The sequence below is a fragment of the Sorghum bicolor genome, chromosome 1 (assembly GCF_000003195.3).
Source record: "Sorghum bicolor cultivar BTx623 chromosome 1, Sorghum_bicolor_NCBIv3, whole genome shotgun sequence".
Lineage (NCBI taxonomy): Eukaryota > Viridiplantae > Streptophyta > Magnoliopsida > Poales > Poaceae > Sorghum > Sorghum bicolor.
The window spans coordinates 56324929-56343979 of record NC_012870.2 but is presented as its reverse complement, the minus strand read 5'-3'; the positions used below and the strand labels follow the sequence as shown (position 1 = coordinate 56343979).

Sequence of the window (19051 nt, the reverse complement as noted above, 5' to 3'; positions counted from 1 at the left end):
CGCCCGAACGTCCTCATCAGCGGACCCGAGTGGGCTTGAGTCACGCCCAAACGCAGCTGCGACTGTGGGCTCAAGCCAGGGCGATGCCCGTGTATAAAACTAGAGGGTAATCTGAGGGGAGAGAAGAAGAATGATGAAAACTCTGAACAGATATTAAGATTCCTCCTCCCTACTTGCGTGTTCTGCTTTCCTTCCCGTTCCCTTCCGATCTACTTTTCCCCTGCATCTCCTATGATTTCCTACTGCCGAACTCTGTTGCTAACAATTGGTACTCAGAGCCTACCCATCTAGATCGCAAAATTTTTCTTTCGATTCACAAACGACCGGGGTCCGATTCCTCTCGCGACGAACAGCGCTTGCTGGGCGACGTTGGGAGCCCGTAATTCCTCAGTCCCGTGAGCGGTTGAGAAGTTCAGCGATCTGGATCCACCGCCATCCCCACCACCACCATCACTTCCACCCAAGCCTCCGGTTCGCCACCACTATACTAGGCGCATCAAGCAGAACACCGCCGCCTCCGAAGCCATGAACCCCGACACCAAGTTGCTGCTCGACGAACTCCAGAAGCTCTCCCTCGAGCAATCTGGTATTCGGCAGCAGTTGACTGAGCAGAAGGACTTCCTCGAGTGATGCTTCACCGAGGTCGATGACAATCTTGAGAAGCGTCTCCTGGATGCCGAAGCGGTGGTGGAGCAGCGGATCATCGACTCCGAGCTCCGTCAGGACGTTCGGCTCTAGGCAATCGAGAAGACGGCTGCCGATCTGAGCGATTGGTGGCGGGAGCAGGACGCCTCCTTTGATGACATTCGCCTACGCCTCGGCAAGCTGGACAAGTTTTGGGCCCGCTCGGTGCTCGAGACGGCTTCGCCCTTCACCGATCCGGGCGTTTTCACCGAACCCCAGGTTTCCTCGGAGCAGCACGCCGCACCAACCTCCGCGCGCTATCAGGCTGCTCGGCCAATCGGGCACCGCGTCGACCTTCATCACCGGGAGGGTGGGTATGGGGTGGTCACCACTCATGCTCATCCCCCGGTCACGTGTATGGACGATTTCCCTGAAACTCCTCCTAGAGTTTACGGTACAGCACGGGATTTATACCTTTCACGCAATCGCCCACCCGAACACCACTATAATCCTACAGGCAAACTGCCAAAATTATCCTTCCCCACTTTTGATGGCACTGATCTTAAGCTGTGGATTACTTGCGCTGAAGATTATTTTTCCATGTATTCGGTCGATCCTTCTGTCTGGATACAGTGCGCCCGTATGCAATTCCTTGGTCCAGCCAAGCGTTGGGTCCAATCTGTTACTGATGAGCTCAAATCCTAGACATGGCCTGAGTTCTGTCAAGCCCTGCATTCTCGCTTTGACCATGATCAGCATACTTTCCTTCTTCGCCAAATGAACCGCATACGCCAGCAAACATCTGTCCAGGATTATATTGATCGCTTCGCTGAGCTTGTTGACCAGCTCAAAGCCTATGAGTCTCCACCCAGAGCCTTACCCTATGTCACAAGATTTATTGATGGCCTAAAACCTGAAATCCGTGTTGTACTTCTTGTTCACCGTCCTGCTGCATTGGATACTGCGTATACTTTGGCATTCTTGCAGGAAGAAGCTGGGGACTCCGCACACCGACATGATTCCAGGACTTGGAATCCGAAGGGCGGTTATCAGCGTGGCGACCGCCACAATGCGGCTGACGCTGAAAAGCCGACGAACCCTTCGAAGCCCCTTGACAAGCGATTGGCTGATCTTAAGGCATATCGTCGCGCCCAAGGACTCTGCGATCATTGTGGTGACAAGTGGAGCAGAGATCATAAGTGCGCTGCCAAGGTTGGTCTTCATGTATTGGATGAGCTTTATGCCTTGTTCTCTACTGATTGTACTGTCGAAGATCCAGCTACTGACGATGGGGAGAACTGTGAGACTGCAGAACATTGCTATTGTCTGTCGGCTAGTGTTACTTCTACTATAGTGCGAACTTTGCAGTTTCGGGGATCCATGTGCCATCAGTCTGTGTTGATATTGCTCGATTCAGGCAGTTCATCTTCTTTCATCAGCACGCAGTTGGTGTCTCAGCTATCCTTGTCCACAATTCAGAGTACTGAAGTTTCTGTCAGAATTGCGGATGGACATGTCATGCGTTGTTCTACTGTTGTACCAGGGGCCATATGGACCATTCACCAGTTTCAGTTTCAGCATGATTTGAAGGTCCTGCCCATTCCTCAGTATGACATTATTTTGGGTATGGACTGGTTGCAGTTGTTCAGTCCCATGAAGGTTGATTGGAATGCTCACTGGCTCACAATTCCTTACAAAGGACGCTCAGTTACCCTTCAGGTAGTGTCTGATGCATTACGGAGGACCCTTCCCAATTAATGGTGCAGGTTTTCAGTCTGGATTCTACAGTTCCAGCACAGTCTCCTGACATTCATCCAGCTATCAGTGCACTTCTTGCTGAATTTCCCACTATCACTACTCCACCTGAGACATTGCCGCCCAAGCGCGCTTGTGACCATGAGATTCCTTTGGTGGAAGGAGCTCGTCCTGTCAATATTAGGCCATACCGTTACCCCCCTGCACTTAAGGATGAGATTGAAGCCCAGGTTGAGACCATGCTCAAACAGGGCCTTATTCAGCACAGTACATCACCTTTCAACTCGCCAGTGCTGCTGGTGCGCAAGAAGGACGGTTCCTGGCGTTTCTGTGTGGACTACACATACTTGAACAACCTAACGGTCAAGACTGCTTTTCCCATTCCTGTGTTTGAGCAGCTGATGGACGAGTTGGCGGATGCTCGTTATTTCTCCACATTGGATCTGTTATCAGGATACCATCAGATTCGTTTACGGGAAGGTGAAGAGTTCAAAACCGCCTTCTCCACTCATGTTGGTCACTATGAGTTTCGGGTGGTTGCTTTTGGCCTTACTGGCGCGCCAGGTACCTTCCAGGGAGCTATGAACACCACGTTGCATCCCCTCCTACGCCGCTGTGTCATTGTATTTTTTGATGATATCCTGGTGTACAGTAGAACAATGGAGGAACACATGGATCATCTTCGTCAGGTTTTCCAGTTGCTGGCCCGCGATCACTGGCACATCAAGTTGTCTAAGTGCAAGTTTGGTCAAACTACCATCTCCTATTTGGGTCATGTGATTAGTCAGCAGGGCGTTGCGACCGATCCCACTAAAATTGAAGCCGTAGCGACTTGGCCCACGCCCACTACTGTTAAGGCATTACGCAGTTTCTTGGGTTTCACTAGTTTCTACCGGCGTTTTGTCAAGAACTATGCCATCATAGCAAAACCACTGACTAACTTGTTGAAGAAGCATTCCATCTTTCACTGGACTTCCGATCATGATACCGCATTCCATGCCCTGAAGAACACCTTGTGTTCAGCTCCCATCCTTAAGTTGCCTGACTTTACCAAGCAATTTTGTATTGAGACGGATGCTTCCCATTTTGGGGTTGGGGCTGTGCTTCTCCAGGACGGGCACCCCCTGGCGTTTCTCAATCGTGCTCTTGGGCCCAAGAATCAAGGACTGTCCGCTTATGAGAAGGAATACATGGCAATTCTCATTGCAGTGGAGCAGTGGCGATCTTATCTTCAGTTGGGGGAGTTTCTTATTTTCACTGATCAGCGGAGTCTCGTTCACCTGTCAGATCAACGGTTGAATACTGCATGGCAACAGAAAGTGTTCACCAAACTGTTGGGACTTCAGTACCGAATAGTGTATAAGCCTGGCACTGACAATCGTGTTGCTGATGCCCTGTCCCGTAGGGGACACGAAGCTCAACTGAATGCCATATCTGCTCCTGTGCCCCTATGGCTCGAAGACATCAAGGCTAGTTATGCTTCTGACAGCAAATGTCAAGCTCTGCTCACTAAGTTAGCTGTATCCAATGACGCCGACCCAAAGTTCAAGCTGCATTAGGGATTGTTACGCTACAAAGGGCGCATTTGGGTTGGCAGTGATCCCATCCTGCAGCAGAAACTTATTGAGGCATTCCATGCTTCACCTCTCGGGGGACATTCAGGAGTTCCGGTTTCCTACCAGCGCCTCAAACGGTTGTTTGCTTGGACTGGCCTCAAGACTGCTGTGTTTCAGTTTGTCAGCACGTGTCCTACTTGTCAGCAAGCAAAACCGGACCGATCCAGGTACCCCGGCCTTCTCCAGCCCTTACCAGTACCTACTATGGCTTGGCAGAGTATATCAATGGATTTTGTGGAGGGTCTGCCGTCCTCGGGAAGCAAGAATTGCATTTTGGTTGTTGTGGATCGGTTCTCCAAGTACAGCCATTTCATTCCACTAACCCATCCTTTTACTGCTTTGACTGTGGCCAAGGCTTTCTTAGCTGGAGTATATCGTTTGCATGGTCTTCCAACTTCCATCGTGTCAGACCGAGACCACATTTTCACTAGCCAGTTTTGGCAAGAACTTTTTCGGCTCACTGGAGTTGCTTTGAAGATGTCCTCGGCCTATCATCCCCAAACGGACGGCTAGACGGAACGCGTCAACCAGTGTTTGGAAACATTTCTCAGATGCTTTGTCAGTGCTACTCCGACTAAGTGGTCTGATTGGATTTACTTGGCTGAGTTCTGGTACAATACATCGTGGCATTCTTCCCTGGATACTCCCCGTTCTTTGTTCTCTATGGTCATCATCCTAGGCATTTTGGTGTTTCTGACAGTGATGCAGTTCAGTCACTACCTCTTGAGGAATGGCTCCAGGATAGATCGTTGATGAATGCACTGGTACAGCAACATTTGCACAGGGCACAGAAAAGGATGAAGTCCCAAGCTGACAAATCCCGCTCAGAAAGGGAATTCGCCGTCGGAGATTGGGTCTATTTGAAGCTCCAACCATATGTGCAGGCTTCTCTAGCCCCTCGTTCTAACCAGAAATTGGCATTCAAATTTTTTGGCCCTTTTCAGGTGCTGTCCCATGTGGGTGCCGTGGCCTACAAACTGTTGCTTCCTCAGTCGACGTCCATCCACCCCATTTTTCATGTATCACAGCTCAAGGCAACGCTCCCATCTGATCAAGTGGCATCTTCCCTTCCTCAGTCCCTGGACGGCCTGCAGATTCCAATGAAGGTGTTGCAGCGTCGTGTGCGTACTTCTAACAATGCTGTCATCCTCCAGGTACTCATTCAGTGGTCCAATATGCCTCGTTCCTTGGCGTCGTGGGAGGATTTGGAGGCTCTCCAGCAGCGTTTTCCACGAGCTCCTGCTTGGGGACAAGCAGCTCCTCTTCGGGGGGAGAATGTCAGCACCGTACCACAAGCTGAGTACAACAATGCGACACCAGACACGTCGAAACCCAGGAAAGGGGACCGAGCCAGGCGCCCGAACGTCCTCATCAGCGGACCCGAGTGGGCTTGAGTCACGCCCAAACGCAGCTGCGACTGCGGGCTCAAGCCAGGGCGATGCCCGTGTATAAAACTGGAGGGTAATCTGAGGGGAGAGAAGAAGAATGATGAAAACTCTGAACAGATATTAAGATTCCTCCTCCCTACTTGCGTGTTCTGCTTTCCTTCCCGTTCCCTTCCGATCTACTTTTCCCCTCCATCTCCTATGATTTCCTACTGCCGAACTCTGTTGCTAACACTATGCCGGCAGATGCGCTAGGATTACTTAACATCATCTTCCCTATGTCACCTGCAAGTGGAACCGTGTACTTTTCTCCTATAGCAAGCACCAATTCATCATGTTCTTTTCCTGATGCCAGGTTTCTCTTGAAACGTGCAGAGTTTGAAGCATCGTTATTATTCCTACACAGTGTAGCTAGTCTAATGACTAATAAGCAGACCCAAGCTCATAGCCGGTTTACACCTTTCATTCTCTTGACGCTGTCCAAGGCAGGTTGGCATGCATCTACTCCCTTTGCCACATCAAAAAGTATCATTCTCACCTGCAAACGTGAGTGAGCCAATATAAGCAATTTTGATTAGTAGTTGATCCAAAATTTATCCATTCAAATGGGATTGAGTCGATATAAGCAATTTTGTTTATTAGTTGTTGTCTTGTTGATCCAAGATTTATCCATTCAAATGGGAGTGAGTCGATATAGGCAATTTTGTTTATTAATTGTTGTCTTGTTGATCCAAGATTTATCCATTAAATTTTAACACTTAATGCCTTTAAAGACAATTAGGCCTCGTGGCAGCACACAGACTAAGGGGGTGTTTGGGACTGTTTCACGAACTCTACTCTATAAACTCTGCCGTGGAGCAGCTCCATAAAAAACTGGAGTTCGTGGAGTACCTCTTTAGGTGCTTTCACAACTCCACTCTTTTTTCTCGAACTGGGTGCGTAGAGCTGAAACCATTTGGCTAAAAAACGTAGAGCGAAGCTGAAAAACGTGTAGCAGAGCAGTCCCAAACTCCCCCTAATTGACTCGTGTTCTGATCACGTCATCGATCTTATTCATGCACAAATCATTGCAAGCATATATACAAGCCAAATCTCTCGATTGTAGCTTGGTTGCGGTGGCCAAAATTTGGCTGGATTGCAATATGCATGGTTAATGGAATCACTACGGGAACTCTCCAAAAAATAAACAACTTAATTGTTATAGCTCCAGACTTGCGCTATAAAAGACTAATGCTCCCTCAATACATATGACTTTTAATTTTCAGAATAACTTGTAATTTGGAATAGAGGGACTAGAAAAAAAGAGGCCCTGATTCGACTTGAGGAGGAGTAGGCTTCGCTGCAAATATCCCTGCAAGAGCTGGCCGCTCACCCGCAGGCTGCGTCAGTCGTCCGACCGCCATGAATTCGTGATCAATTTGTATAAGCAATTAAGTAAGCAAATGGGTCTGAATTGTTGAATCTTTGAGAAAGCTTAACTATGAGGTTAGAAAAGGTGGCCGATAAACTGATTCATCAGAATCAAACTGCTTTTACGAAGGGCAGAAATATTATGAGTGGTGTAATGATTCTTCATGAAATTTTACATGAAACTAAGAGAAAAAAACAAGTGAGAGTGGTTCTCAAATTGGATTTTGAGAAAGCTTATGATAAGGTCAAATGGAATTTTCTTTTTGAATGCCTTTCAGCTCGAGGTTTTAGTTCTACATGGTGTCAGTGGATTGAAAAAGTTGTGGTTGGAGGAACTGGAAACTGAATAATAAAATAGGTCATATATTAAAATTTTCAAGGGAGTAAGACAAGCAGATCCTTTATCACCCTTACTCTTCAACTTTGTTGCTGATGGGCTATCTAGAATGATACATAAAGCACAGTCAAATAGACTATTCACTGGTTTAATTGATCATATTGTTAACAATGGTGTGGCTGTCTTACAATATGCTAATGATACAATTATTTGTTTGAAACATGATATCCAGGGAGCTAGAAATATGAAATTACTTTTGTATATGTATGAGATGATGGTTGGGCTCAAAATAAACTTCTATAAAAGTGAGGTCTACCATTAATGATGAAGATAACTGGATAAATAAATAAATATGTTGATATTTTTAACTTGGGAACTTTTCCCATTAAGTATCCAGGGGTTCCTATCAGCCCTAGTCGGTTACATGTTATTGATTGGCTTCCTCTAGTTGAAAAGAACAATAAAAGACTAGATATCTGGAAAGGGGGCTTAATGTCCATTGCTGGAAGGGTTGTGTTGATTGATGCTAGCTTAAGTAACACAACTACATACCATATGTCTATATATCTTCTCCCTAAAACCATTACTGAGAAATTGGACAAAACTAGGAGAACCTTCTTTTGGCAAGGGGGTGGTACTAAAAAGAAATATCATCTAATAAGATGGACAAACATCTGTAAGCATAAAAAGAAAGGGGGTTTAGGAATTAGAAATTTGAGGAAAATGAACATCAGTTTAATGACTAAATGGTGGTGGAAATTGGATAATGAGACTGGTCTATGGCAGGAGATTGTAAGATTTAAGTATTTGAAAAATGATTCAATTCATACTGTCAGACATAGACGAAATGACTCGGCTATTTGGTTTGATCTTTTAAAAATCAAAGATGTATATTTACAAGAAAGGAAAATTGTTGTTAGGAATGGCTAGAAAACTTTATTTTGGAAAGACACTTGTTGTTTGATAGACCACTTGCAAGCTTGTTCCCTGATTTGTTCAAAATATGCCTACAACCCAATGCTTCGGTGGCCTTTGTGAAGCAAAATTCAGTTAATTTTTCTAGATGGTTGGTTAATGATCTAAGGAATGATTGGGAACATATTATGTGTAGAGTCAATGAACTATCTGTAACAAATGATGAAGATAGTGTGATTTGGAAATTTGGGAAGAAGGCTAGTTTTTCTGTGAGATCAGTGTATAAAGCTTTAACTGTGGGTGACTCTGGTCCTTTTTTTTATAAGATCTAGAAAGGTAAGATACCTGCCAAGATTAAAATTTTCCTCTGGCTTCTGGCAAATAATGCTATTCTTACTAGAGATAATCTAGTGCGAAGAAAGTGGTCTGGTGATCCTTCTTGTCTCTTCTGTGATCAGGATGAATTTGTATCTCATCTTTTTTCCAATGCAGTATGGCTAAAGCAGTCTGGGGTATAGTTGCTTTCTGTCTTGGGGCATCAAATGTTCCCAGGAGTTTTAGTCAATGTTGGAATTTGTGTGAGTGCTGGCTACCGTTTGGTCAAAAGTTTCATGCTATTGGTATTGCAGCCGTATGTTGGGCTATTTGGAGAACTCGAAATAATGTGTGCTTCCAAGGCAAAATTATAACGAGCCCTATTACTATAGTCTGTTATACTTGTTCTCTCATTTCATATTGGGCAGGGATGTTTGACGACTCGGATGAGGAAGAGCTGGTAGCTGGAGCAGAAACAATGCTGAAGATCGCTCTACAACTAGTGGGCAAATCAAAGGATCCTGAAGAACAAGTAATGTTGGAAGACGGACATTGAAGTTGTGGAGAAAACAAGTGCATAAGCTTGATGGAGTTTGTTCCTGTGGTTTTGATGATACTTGTAGCTGTTCTTGGCTGTGTTAAACCTTTCTTTCCAGTCTTTGAGTTGCTGAATGGAATCTTAAGTCCTGTCTAGCTGATAGTGCAACGTCTAGCTTTTGCTGAGTTTAAACTTTGGGTAGTTGTAAGTGGTTGCCTGGTCGCTGGCTCTATCTAAACTCTATGTGATACACTGTATTTCCGTTGCTAGTAATGGAAATGGGAAGATCCTTCGTATCGAAAAAACCGCCATGAATGAATGCCCAGATGCTGACCAGCCAGGAGAAGCGAACGAAGAAGAAAGCGAACAGTCATTTGGGCTGGCAACCAGCGAAACGGTATTTGGGCTTAAATGTGAGCCTAGCTCTTAGCATCTAGCAGTTTTAGGCAGCCCATGTCAGGTAATAAGAGCAGTATTAATTGTTTATAAGTTCATTCGTTCAACAATTTGGCTTGTTTCAGTGGTTAATTACCTAATTTGGTTGGTTAATTTAGGTGCAACGGTAAGAGTAAATATGGAATGGAATAAAGGAGAAGGCAATGGCAAAGAGAGAGGTATAGTAATTTGTACTGTGTTCTTATATGGTTTGATGAATCGACATGAGAAAAAATCCTAAATACTGGACCGTAGACACTTTATATTAGTTTTTCAAACCTTATTATTTTTCATTCTTGTCATAACTGATTTTTTTTTCATCGTTTGCAACTGCTGTATTCCCGTTCAGCGTGGGGGTGAACTGATGGAAAGGATAGATTTGCGCCCATTTGTATATATGCATGATGCCCCGGCCGGCATCTGTAGGCATCAAAGTTGCCGATGCATGCTTTATTTGACAAAACTCGATAAAGTGAAATTCTGTGGAAGCGGAAATATACGGGAACTGGAAAGCAAAGAGAAAATTAGCAAAAACCAAGCATGAGCATTAGCTATATGCCTATATAAATGTACTCAGATCATATTAATAAACACAATAAAGTCGATGCCCGAACGAATGGGATAAGCTTCTTCAGGCCGGATACGTACTCTTACAGAATTATTCCATCCAAAGCTCCTGAATTTATCCTGAACACTCGGAATGAAAATGGATCGGATACGAACGGATATCACCGATATTATATTTGTTTTCATATTTTTGGTCGGATTTGAATTCGAATACGGATAATATCAACCATGTCGGATAAGATAGGATTAGAATGTCGACATCATAAATATGTATTCGGATACGAATACGGTATCAGATGTTGAATATTCGGACTCGAATATGGACACATTTGGTCTCAAATACGATCGAAAAATATTCGTACCGTTTTCACCCCTGCTCCTAACTGACAAGAAAAACGAATTGCTTCAGAATTTTAGCATGGGATGGGATCGTAGCGGACCTACTACCTGTCGACGAACGAGTAGCTAGCGTTACCACCAGGCCAATTGCTATGGCGCGGATGGAAAGCTACTCCTAGCTAGATGCGAATGCGATGCCCCACTGCCCCTACCCCCTAGCGGTTCTCTTTCTCTCCACTCCAGCAGTAGCAATAGTTCACTCTCAAATGATGTGAACCTGGAGGTGCATGAATCCCGCACGTACCACTCCATCTGAAGAAACGATAAACACGTGCGTGGACCATGATATATATACAACCTGGCGTTTTCAAAAGTAGCATATGTATTGTGCAACTAATCTTTTCGCCGGACGATAAATGAAGAATGAATGATGTGTGTGATGCACCAATAAATCTATGAGCCAAAGGAGTAAGCTTCAAAATTAATAACACTTAATAGTTAATTAACCATTTATTAAAATTCATCCTTAAGAAACAAACTGTTGAATTGCTTGCTGCTTCTTTAATTTTTCTCGGGGACGAAGGAAATCAATCCATTGTCGAATCTACTAAGACTATCTCCAACAATCATCACCCAAAATACAAGACCCATTTATCCTTTGGGTAGCGCTACAGGTAAAAGGTTCCATACCTATTTTTAGTCTTCTCCAGCAACAAGACCTAAAAGAAAACACTCTCTGCAAATGGGTCTCGAGGAGAGAGAATACCCAAATTTGGGTTATGCCTCTCCTGATACCTAAAATAGGTTTTCTGTATGGGTACTCTGTTGGAGGCTATAGGTATTGTGTTGGAGACCCATTTTGAGTTTGGGTTCCCAAATGGGTCTCCTATTGGAGACAGCCTAACAATAATAGGGTATGTTCAGATGGAGAAAAGAGAGTAGATAATAGGTTTGTCTAAAATTAGCCATTGGCTCATCTAGACAGGTATTCCCCGCGTGTTGTTGCGGGTATGTAGAAGAAATATAAATAGGTCAAAGTGTTAATACCTAAGAATCAGAGATGTATATGGTGTTAATAAATGATGTGGTTTGCTAATGTGAATAGCTTGGATGAAGATATAAGGCATGTGTAACACTCTAAAATTTGCTCATTTTAAAATAGGTGAAAAATGATTTAATTTTGAATTTTTGTGCTCATGAAACATAGGAAAAATAATATTTTTCATTAAAATAAAATTTATCATAGGATTAGTAATATGGATGTGCATTTATACTGGAGAATTTATTTTATTGTGCTGAGTGATTTGACCAAAGTTCAAATATATTTCAAACATATTTTAAATGGTTTTGAAAATGGCTTGAAGAAAAAGATTAAAAAAACAAAAGAAGAAGTAACATCTCTCCCTCTCTCAGTTTTCGGCCTGAAAGGCACAGCCAACGTCGCGCCCTCCCTCTTTCTCCTTTGGGCTGAAGCCCGTTCCCCTTCTTCCCCCCCCCCCCCCCCACCTTGCTGGAGCCCAGTTTCTCTTCCCTTCCCCCTCGGCCCAGGACCACGCGAGCGGGCCACTTCTCTTCCCTCCCCTCTCTTCTCTCTGGCGATCGGGCCCTGCCCCTTCTATCGCTGACGACCCGGCCCCGCAAGTCAGCGCCCCAACCTTTCTTCCTCGCGTGGCCAAGCAGGACTCTCACCAGGACCGAGTCCAATCCCGATTACCACGGGATTTGCTGCCTTGATCGACCATCAAGCTCCTGTATAAGCCTCAGTGAATCACCCGCGCCCCAAAAGCCCTAGCAACGGTCTATTCTTGGTTTTTGGATCTCGCCGAATCTTCCTATCGCGATCTCGCGTGGCCGTCCTCTTCCAAGCCCTCTCGGGTCGCGTTAAGGGCACCGGTGAGCTCACAGTAAGCTTCTCCACCTCTCTACAAATTTCTTTTGTTTTTAGACGCTCGGAATCACGTGTTTGGCAAGCGCCGGCAATGGCGCCGCCGCGCCCGACCTCACCGCCGGCGGCCGGAGCCTCCTGGAATCGTTGTGAGCCGTCGGATACTAGATCAACGCGTGAGATTAGAAGATACCGGTTCGCGGGCGTTTTTCTTAAAGAGCCCCTGCGCTTTCTAGGTTTCAAACCCGCAGTCCAACACGCCTTCTCGTTTTACGTTTTCTGACTTTGAAAACGTACTTCATGTCAGGTTGTTTTAAAAATGCGTTTTCAATATTTACAAGTTTGCCGCTGAAACTGTTTTCTCATAAAATGCTCATTTTAATTCTGTTTTGATCCATTCAAATTGCGTTAGGTTCATAATCATGAGCTCTCCATGTTAGTAAAATTGTTTACTCAGTTTGAAACTTTTTGTTTTCGTGACTTTAATTAATTAATTTCTTTTCTACGTAAAATCTTAGAAAATTCATATCTTCTACGTTTTAACTCCGATTTTCGTGATCTTTACGTCTGTGAGATCGTAGCGATGCGTAGAATCATTTTATAAACTTTTCCTACTGTTTTTATATATGTTTGGTGTACTGTTCTAATTGTAGCCTTGTTTGCTTCGTGTATGTTGTCTTCGATTGTTTGTGTGTTGATGTTCGATGATCGAGTTTAGACGGAGAGCAATACTTCGATGATCAAGATCAGAGCCTTGGCAACAAGTAAGATCAGCAGAACCAAAAGAATCAGCAAGAGCAATTGGATCAAGGCAAGTATAGCATTTGGGTTTTAATTCTGTGACCATGATCCTGTGACTAGATTAATGTTAAGTAATAAATGATAAAAATGACTTTTTAGCCACTTGATGATTTATCTGTAAGTGATAACCAGGACAACAGTGCAACCATGAGGGCTATAATGGCTCTGGCTTTAGCTCAATATGAAGACCTTTTCTAGCTTGTTAGAGGTTACCCGAAAGGGTACTAGAGGGTCTTAACCGACATGGGTATAGTGCGAGCCCCTGTCCTTATATGTATAGGCGGCGCGTCATTATGCCATTTGGAAGGGGGTATCTATATCTGCTCGCCCAGGAAACCTTGCGGCCCTAACATGTTAGACGAACTTTTGAAAGGCTCCATAGTGATCCTTGCCGACCTCCCTAGGAAGGGGTTAAGAGACTCGCGACCTCGGCGAAAGGGTAAATCATGACTCATAGGTAAGATGTACGACCTCTGCAGAGTGTTAAAAACTGGTATACTAGTCGTGCTCACAGTCACGAGCGGCCTTGGGGATTCTTGCATTAAGAGTGATGATTCTTGTTGTGTTAAAATACTCATTACTTATTGTTTAATGCTCTACATTTTTTATGTCACATTGATCATGAGATTGTGGGATCTATACAATCTAGTTGCTATACTTGTGGAGTTCGACATGGACTCACTCTTGCTATTTCCCCCACACCTCATGAGGAGTTTAGGCTTGTGATCAACCAGTCAGTTGGATCCTGTAGAGTGAAGTTAATGCCCGAAGTTTGGAGTTGTCTATCTGTTGTTTGCTATTAAAGGTTATCTCTTTTATACCAAGTACGTTATATATTTATGCATTGTCTTTTGATATTACCCTTTATTTGTAGCTATATGTGAGGTTTGGCTTCTAAGACTCACATATGGTGCATATCTGGTTTTGTCCTTAAAATCGGGTTTCACGGCATATGTTAGTTGGGTGTGTGAGTGAGTGAAGATTGATGCAGACACTTTGTATGGCGAGATAGTTGAATGTGCTATGTGCTAGTGGGATGTTCTATTGGATGCTGACGTGAACACTTTGAATGATAAGAGAAATAGCTAGTGGGGTTTACCTTTATAAGAGATATAGATTAGCCTATTAGCTGGCTAAAGATAACTAATTTAGGTTACTCAGTTACTCCCTCAGTCTTAGTATATAAGGTGTAACCACCTTTTGTTCAAAGACCAAGAACATATTAATTCTCTCTCTCAGCACTAATACTATTGTATTAATGTCTGTGAGAACGCACGTCTTATATTATGGGACATGATTAAAAAATGGTTACGTCTTATTAGGACGGAGGGAGTAGTCATTAGCCCATCCAAAATAGCTGATCATCTCTTTGGAAATGTTCAAGCACCTTTATGAAAGGCTCTCTCCAGAGGATCACGAGGACAAAAATGTAACCATCAATCAACAAAGCGATCATGTAAGAAGTGGTCACATGGGGGATGCAATCCTTTTCGTGTTTTTGTATTTCAACAGGACATAAATAAAGTAGTAATAAATACGAGAAGATGTAGCGGGAGGCATTATATCACGAGAGGCCTCCATCTACCCTAGCTCAACAAACACGTAACAAATAGGCTCTAAAAGAGTTGAAGAATAATCTCATAATGAAATAAGAAGAAACACTTTCTAGATATTGGTTTCAATTCATAGAAACTAAAGAGGCTTATAGGTATTATAGAATAGAAATGCATGGTTGACTGATTTTTGTAGAGGCTATTAAATTGTTGATTTCTAACCATAGGAGAGGAGAGCCACCTCTACAACTGCCTCTACTAATGCGACCTATAGTGGTGTGAATTTGGATGCCGAATCAAATGCATCGACTATGCTAAAACAAGCAGTGAAGGCAACAAAATGCTGGAGTACCCTCCACATCATAGTCGTAATCTATATCTCTTATAAAGCTAATTTTTGTTACATGTTTTATCTCAACAGGCAAGCCATCCACGTCATCTTCTACAAAACTATCCACACACCATACACTAATAGCCATGTCGTTCCACTAAGTTTTAACCCCGCAATTTCTATTTTCAATATATAAGAAAAATAAAATGCATCTGTATATTGCTATTTGTTTTGGCATTCAGTCATCTTACAATATGATCTAGTTCCATTAGTTTTTTTATTGAATCTTTCGTTGCCTTGCCCAATTTTCATAAGAATGGATGCATGAACGTGTAGGTTTATAACTTTATTGCCAAGATAGTCCTGCAACAATGTACGGAATATAATTCTAATAATTATATGTAACTACATCCTCCAAAAGTCCAAATCAAATATGTGGCTGCATACACATATTAGAGTGTCTCCAGCAACCCTTACCTAAAATACAAGACTCATTCAAAGTTTCAATAGCACTACAGACAAAAGGTTCTATATCCATTTTTAGTTTTTTTCAACAATAAGACCCAAAAGAGAATTTTTTCTGTAAATGGATTTCGAGGAGAGGGAATACTCATATTTGAGTTATGTCTTTCCTACTCCCTCCATCCAAAATTGTAAGTCATTCCAAGAATCTTGGAGAGTCAAACTTTTCTAAGTTTGACCAAATTTATATGATAAAATAATTATTATTATGATACCAACTAAGTATCATTAGATTCTTCCTTAACTATATTTTCATAATATACTCACTTTACGTTACAAATCTTAGTATTTTTCTCTATAAGTTTGGTCAAATATGAAAATGTTTTGACTCTCCAAGATTCGCGGAATGACTTACAATTTGAGATGGAGGGAGTAATACTCAAAATGAGTCTTTCATATAAGTACTATCATGAGATAAAGCTTATGGTACATTGAATCTTATGGCACATAAACAGAGCACTAAATATAAAACGAAAATAAAAGCTAATTATATAATTTGCCTATAAATCATGAGATAAAGCTTTTGAATCTAATTAGTTTATAATTTTAATAATAATGGTTAAATAAAAATAAAAAAACTACAGTACCTAAAATAAAAAAAAATCAGAAATAAAGCCTTGCTGAACCGATATAGGCATAGTCCGGTCTCTGGAGGGAGCATGCATGCAGTGCAGACGTGGAGCCAGCAGAGCCACCGGCCTGGCCGAGGGCTGAGGCAGGTGCAGGTTGGTTCTCTGTGTCTGTGTGTCCCTGGCGCGCGGGACCGGTCGGTCGGATCGTGAGCGGCGCAGGCAGGTGTCGGCCTCTCTTTCGATCCGCTCTCTCGTCTCTCGGACACAACACAACGACGCAGCAAAACATGAGGACACGGGGCACGGGGCCCGGGTACGGGTGGTCAGACCAGCACAGCAGTCAGCACTGGACCACTAGCTGCACCGGGGGTAGATTGCAGTCGCGGCGTGCTGTGCTGCCGCGGTGCCCCTGCGCTGCGTAAATGAGAATCACATGCTGGACATGGACATTATGGGCGTGGCGGGTTGTTAACATAGCCCGCCCACTCGCCTCACAAAATTTGACTTCGTGGTTGTCGCGGACCAGCTGCAATTTTTTCGTGGTCTAGTGACTGCCAACTCGCCAAGCCCGTTAGACGAACGAGTAACCTCACAAGAACCCGTAAGAGTGAAGAGTAAATATATACGTTATGTCTTTATTTAGTAATAATAACTTTTTATAGGATATATGTCATTGTTTCTATACATATATTTCTTGATGTTATTATATTTGAGAACGTACAATATATAGATAGCCGGGATATGAAAATTAAGATGATTGCACTATTGTATAGCGGGTCTTGCGGGTTTAGCATCCTAGTATGTTATGTTCGTGAAAAATTTACCCGCGAAGTTTATAGCTTAGTGGTTGGCTGTAAGCCCGCAAACAAACTTTGCGACAAACGATGCGGTAGCGGACGGTCGCGAAGAAGCCCGCCTGCAACATGAGGCGTGCATGCACGGGCTCCCTCCGTTTTTGTTTACCAGCCTCTCACGTCTCGCGCTCGCTCGCTGCTAGTGGAGCACTACTACTCTGGTACTGACTGTGACTCCCAATATGCAAACAGCTGCGGGGCCTATGCGTAAAAAATCCCAATAAACAGTGGCTGGCAACAGAAAAAAAAAATCCCAGGGCGAGGGCGAGATCTGCGTCTGCGTGAGGGTGAGGGTGGGGAGGGGAAAAGCAGGAGGAACGCGTGCTGCCGCGGAGGGGATGCATTCACAATCACATGCAGCAGGCCCCGCCACCACGTGACGACAACTCGGGTGACCCTCACCCTCACAAAACATTGCACTCGGACGGCCCACCACGCGAGCAAAACGTGCTCCACTCCAAACCCAGTGCCGTGAAGCTTCCTCCGCCTCCGCCTCATCATCATCCCAACGAACGCGGTTAATCTCCTTCTGCTACGCGTACTCGCAACGCTGCATCATAAGGCCGTGTTTGGTTCCACCAACTAAATTTTAGCTAGCTAAACTTTAGTCACTTTAGTAGCTAAAGTTCCAAACACATTGACTAAAATAAACTAAAATAGTTTAGTTCCATTAGTCAGCCAAGAGTAGCTAAAATAATTTTAGCTAGCTAAAATTTAGTTGGTGGAACCAAACAGGACCTAAGTATCAACGTACTCCACTGGCGCCTCCTCTGTCGTCCTCCCGACAGCCCGGTGCAAACGGACCTCCGGGCCGGGCAGGCACCCTCTCCACGGCGCATACAGACACACCTCCCGGCATGGAATGGAAGGGCGAGGGAGAAAGATGAAGAATGTGCAGGTGGTAGCAGCTTATTAGCAAAAACTTGACACATGGGACCAAGTTAGCTTTCGATGATTAACAGCTTACGATGAAAGGAGCATTATTGTCACAGCAGCAACTGTATTTTTTTCATTATTTGATGATTTAGTACTTAATAAAGTACACGTAATACGTAGAAGCGGAATTTTCTTGCCTAGCCACCTTCTCTAAGATGGCCTCGTCTTAGTTTCGTCCTCTGTTCTAAACACTAGCATTGCCCTTACTACTGTCTACTATTGTAGCTACCTATATGCTAACAAAAATTGTTACTCATCCATCCATGCGGAGACAAACTTACCAATTATAATACACTTATAATATTTCCTTTTCCCTTCTAAAAGCAACCGGTGAGAAGTTTGTCGAGTGTTAGTATATTTTTATAATGAATGGGCATTTTATAGAAACATAAAGGTTCTGTGTTTTTTCTTATGTGTTCATTTAATATTTTAGTGGGCCTTTCTTTTTGAGAAGTGAGCATTGTACAACGTAGAGAAACAAACTTGTGTTTTTTTGTCCCTATAGGCAAATGAATGTAGTGTCGGTTTTAGAAATTCATATGTCCCCATATCACCATTTCGATGCATGCTAAGTGTTTCATAGACCTTTTTCTCGAAGCAGACAGTGCCAACATCCTTTTGTTATACTAAGTGTGGTTTTTAGTTTTTACATGGACATACTTGATGACCATGCATAGTAAGGTACGGTGAGAGGGAGAGTCACATTGCGGAGCAGAGAGATTGTTAAAGGTGGTGGCATCATGATAATAATTGCTGAAACTAGACAGTTAGCCACAATGTGTGGCCATTCAACTAGGTTATGAAAAACTACGCATGAACTTTACTCAACACACATTCAAAAAAAAACTTTACTCAACACACATTCAAAAAAAAAACTTTACTCAACATCTTGCGTTGAAGGCTTTTGACTAGGGAGTACTTATGCCGCAACCTAATTAACATGATTCCTTCTCCCAGGGTGGGCGTAGCAATTTGTGGTGCGGCATGGCATCCAAAGGTGCGTGATCGAGTGCGTCGCGGCGCGTCCGGTGGTGGTCAAGTTGCGCGAGTAGGATTAGACTAATTGTGGGCCGCGACAAGGACCCGGCGGCCGCCTGCCTTGCACAGCTGGCCCACCCCCGTTTTATAATACTCCACCATTAGCCTCCAGATCGCCGAATCACATCCACGTTAAAATACAAGCACACGCATCTGTTGCGCTCACACGATAATTATATATATATATATATATATAGTGTATAGATAAATAATATTAAACACAGGCAAGCAAAGCAAAGCTCGCACGCTGCCAGGCTTGCCAGGCTCGCTAAACACGTGAAGACGGATGGACGGTCCAGATTTTAGGGCAGGTTTTAAACGAT

At 43.7% G+C, this 19051-nt stretch overlaps 1 protein-coding gene across 1 annotated transcript; it reads left to right on the top strand.

The window, feature by feature from the left end:
• On the top strand, window positions 1402-5389 carry LOC110432203. Its single transcript, XM_021452180.1, has 4 exons — window positions 1402-1924; window positions 2042-2283; window positions 2391-3155; window positions 4940-5389. The coding sequence occupies exons 1-4, from the start codon at window positions 1402-1404 to the stop codon at window positions 5387-5389; spliced, it is 1980 nt and encodes a 659-aa protein (XP_021307855.1).

Bases quoted from the DNA above. Each gene is read 5' to 3' on its own strand.
- LOC110432203 (XM_021452180.1), top strand. From the start codon at position 1,402: ATGAACCGCATACGCCAGCAAACATCTGTCCAGGATTATATTGATCGC. The intron at 1,925-2,041 runs GTGAGACTGCAG...TGCTCGATTCAG, and splicing joins TACTGACGATGGGGAGAACT to GCAGTTCATCTTCTTTCATC. The intron at 3,156-4,939 runs GTGATTAGTCAG...GGCCCTTTTCAG, and splicing joins CCATCTCCTATTTGGGTCAT to GTGCTGTCCCATGTGGGTGC.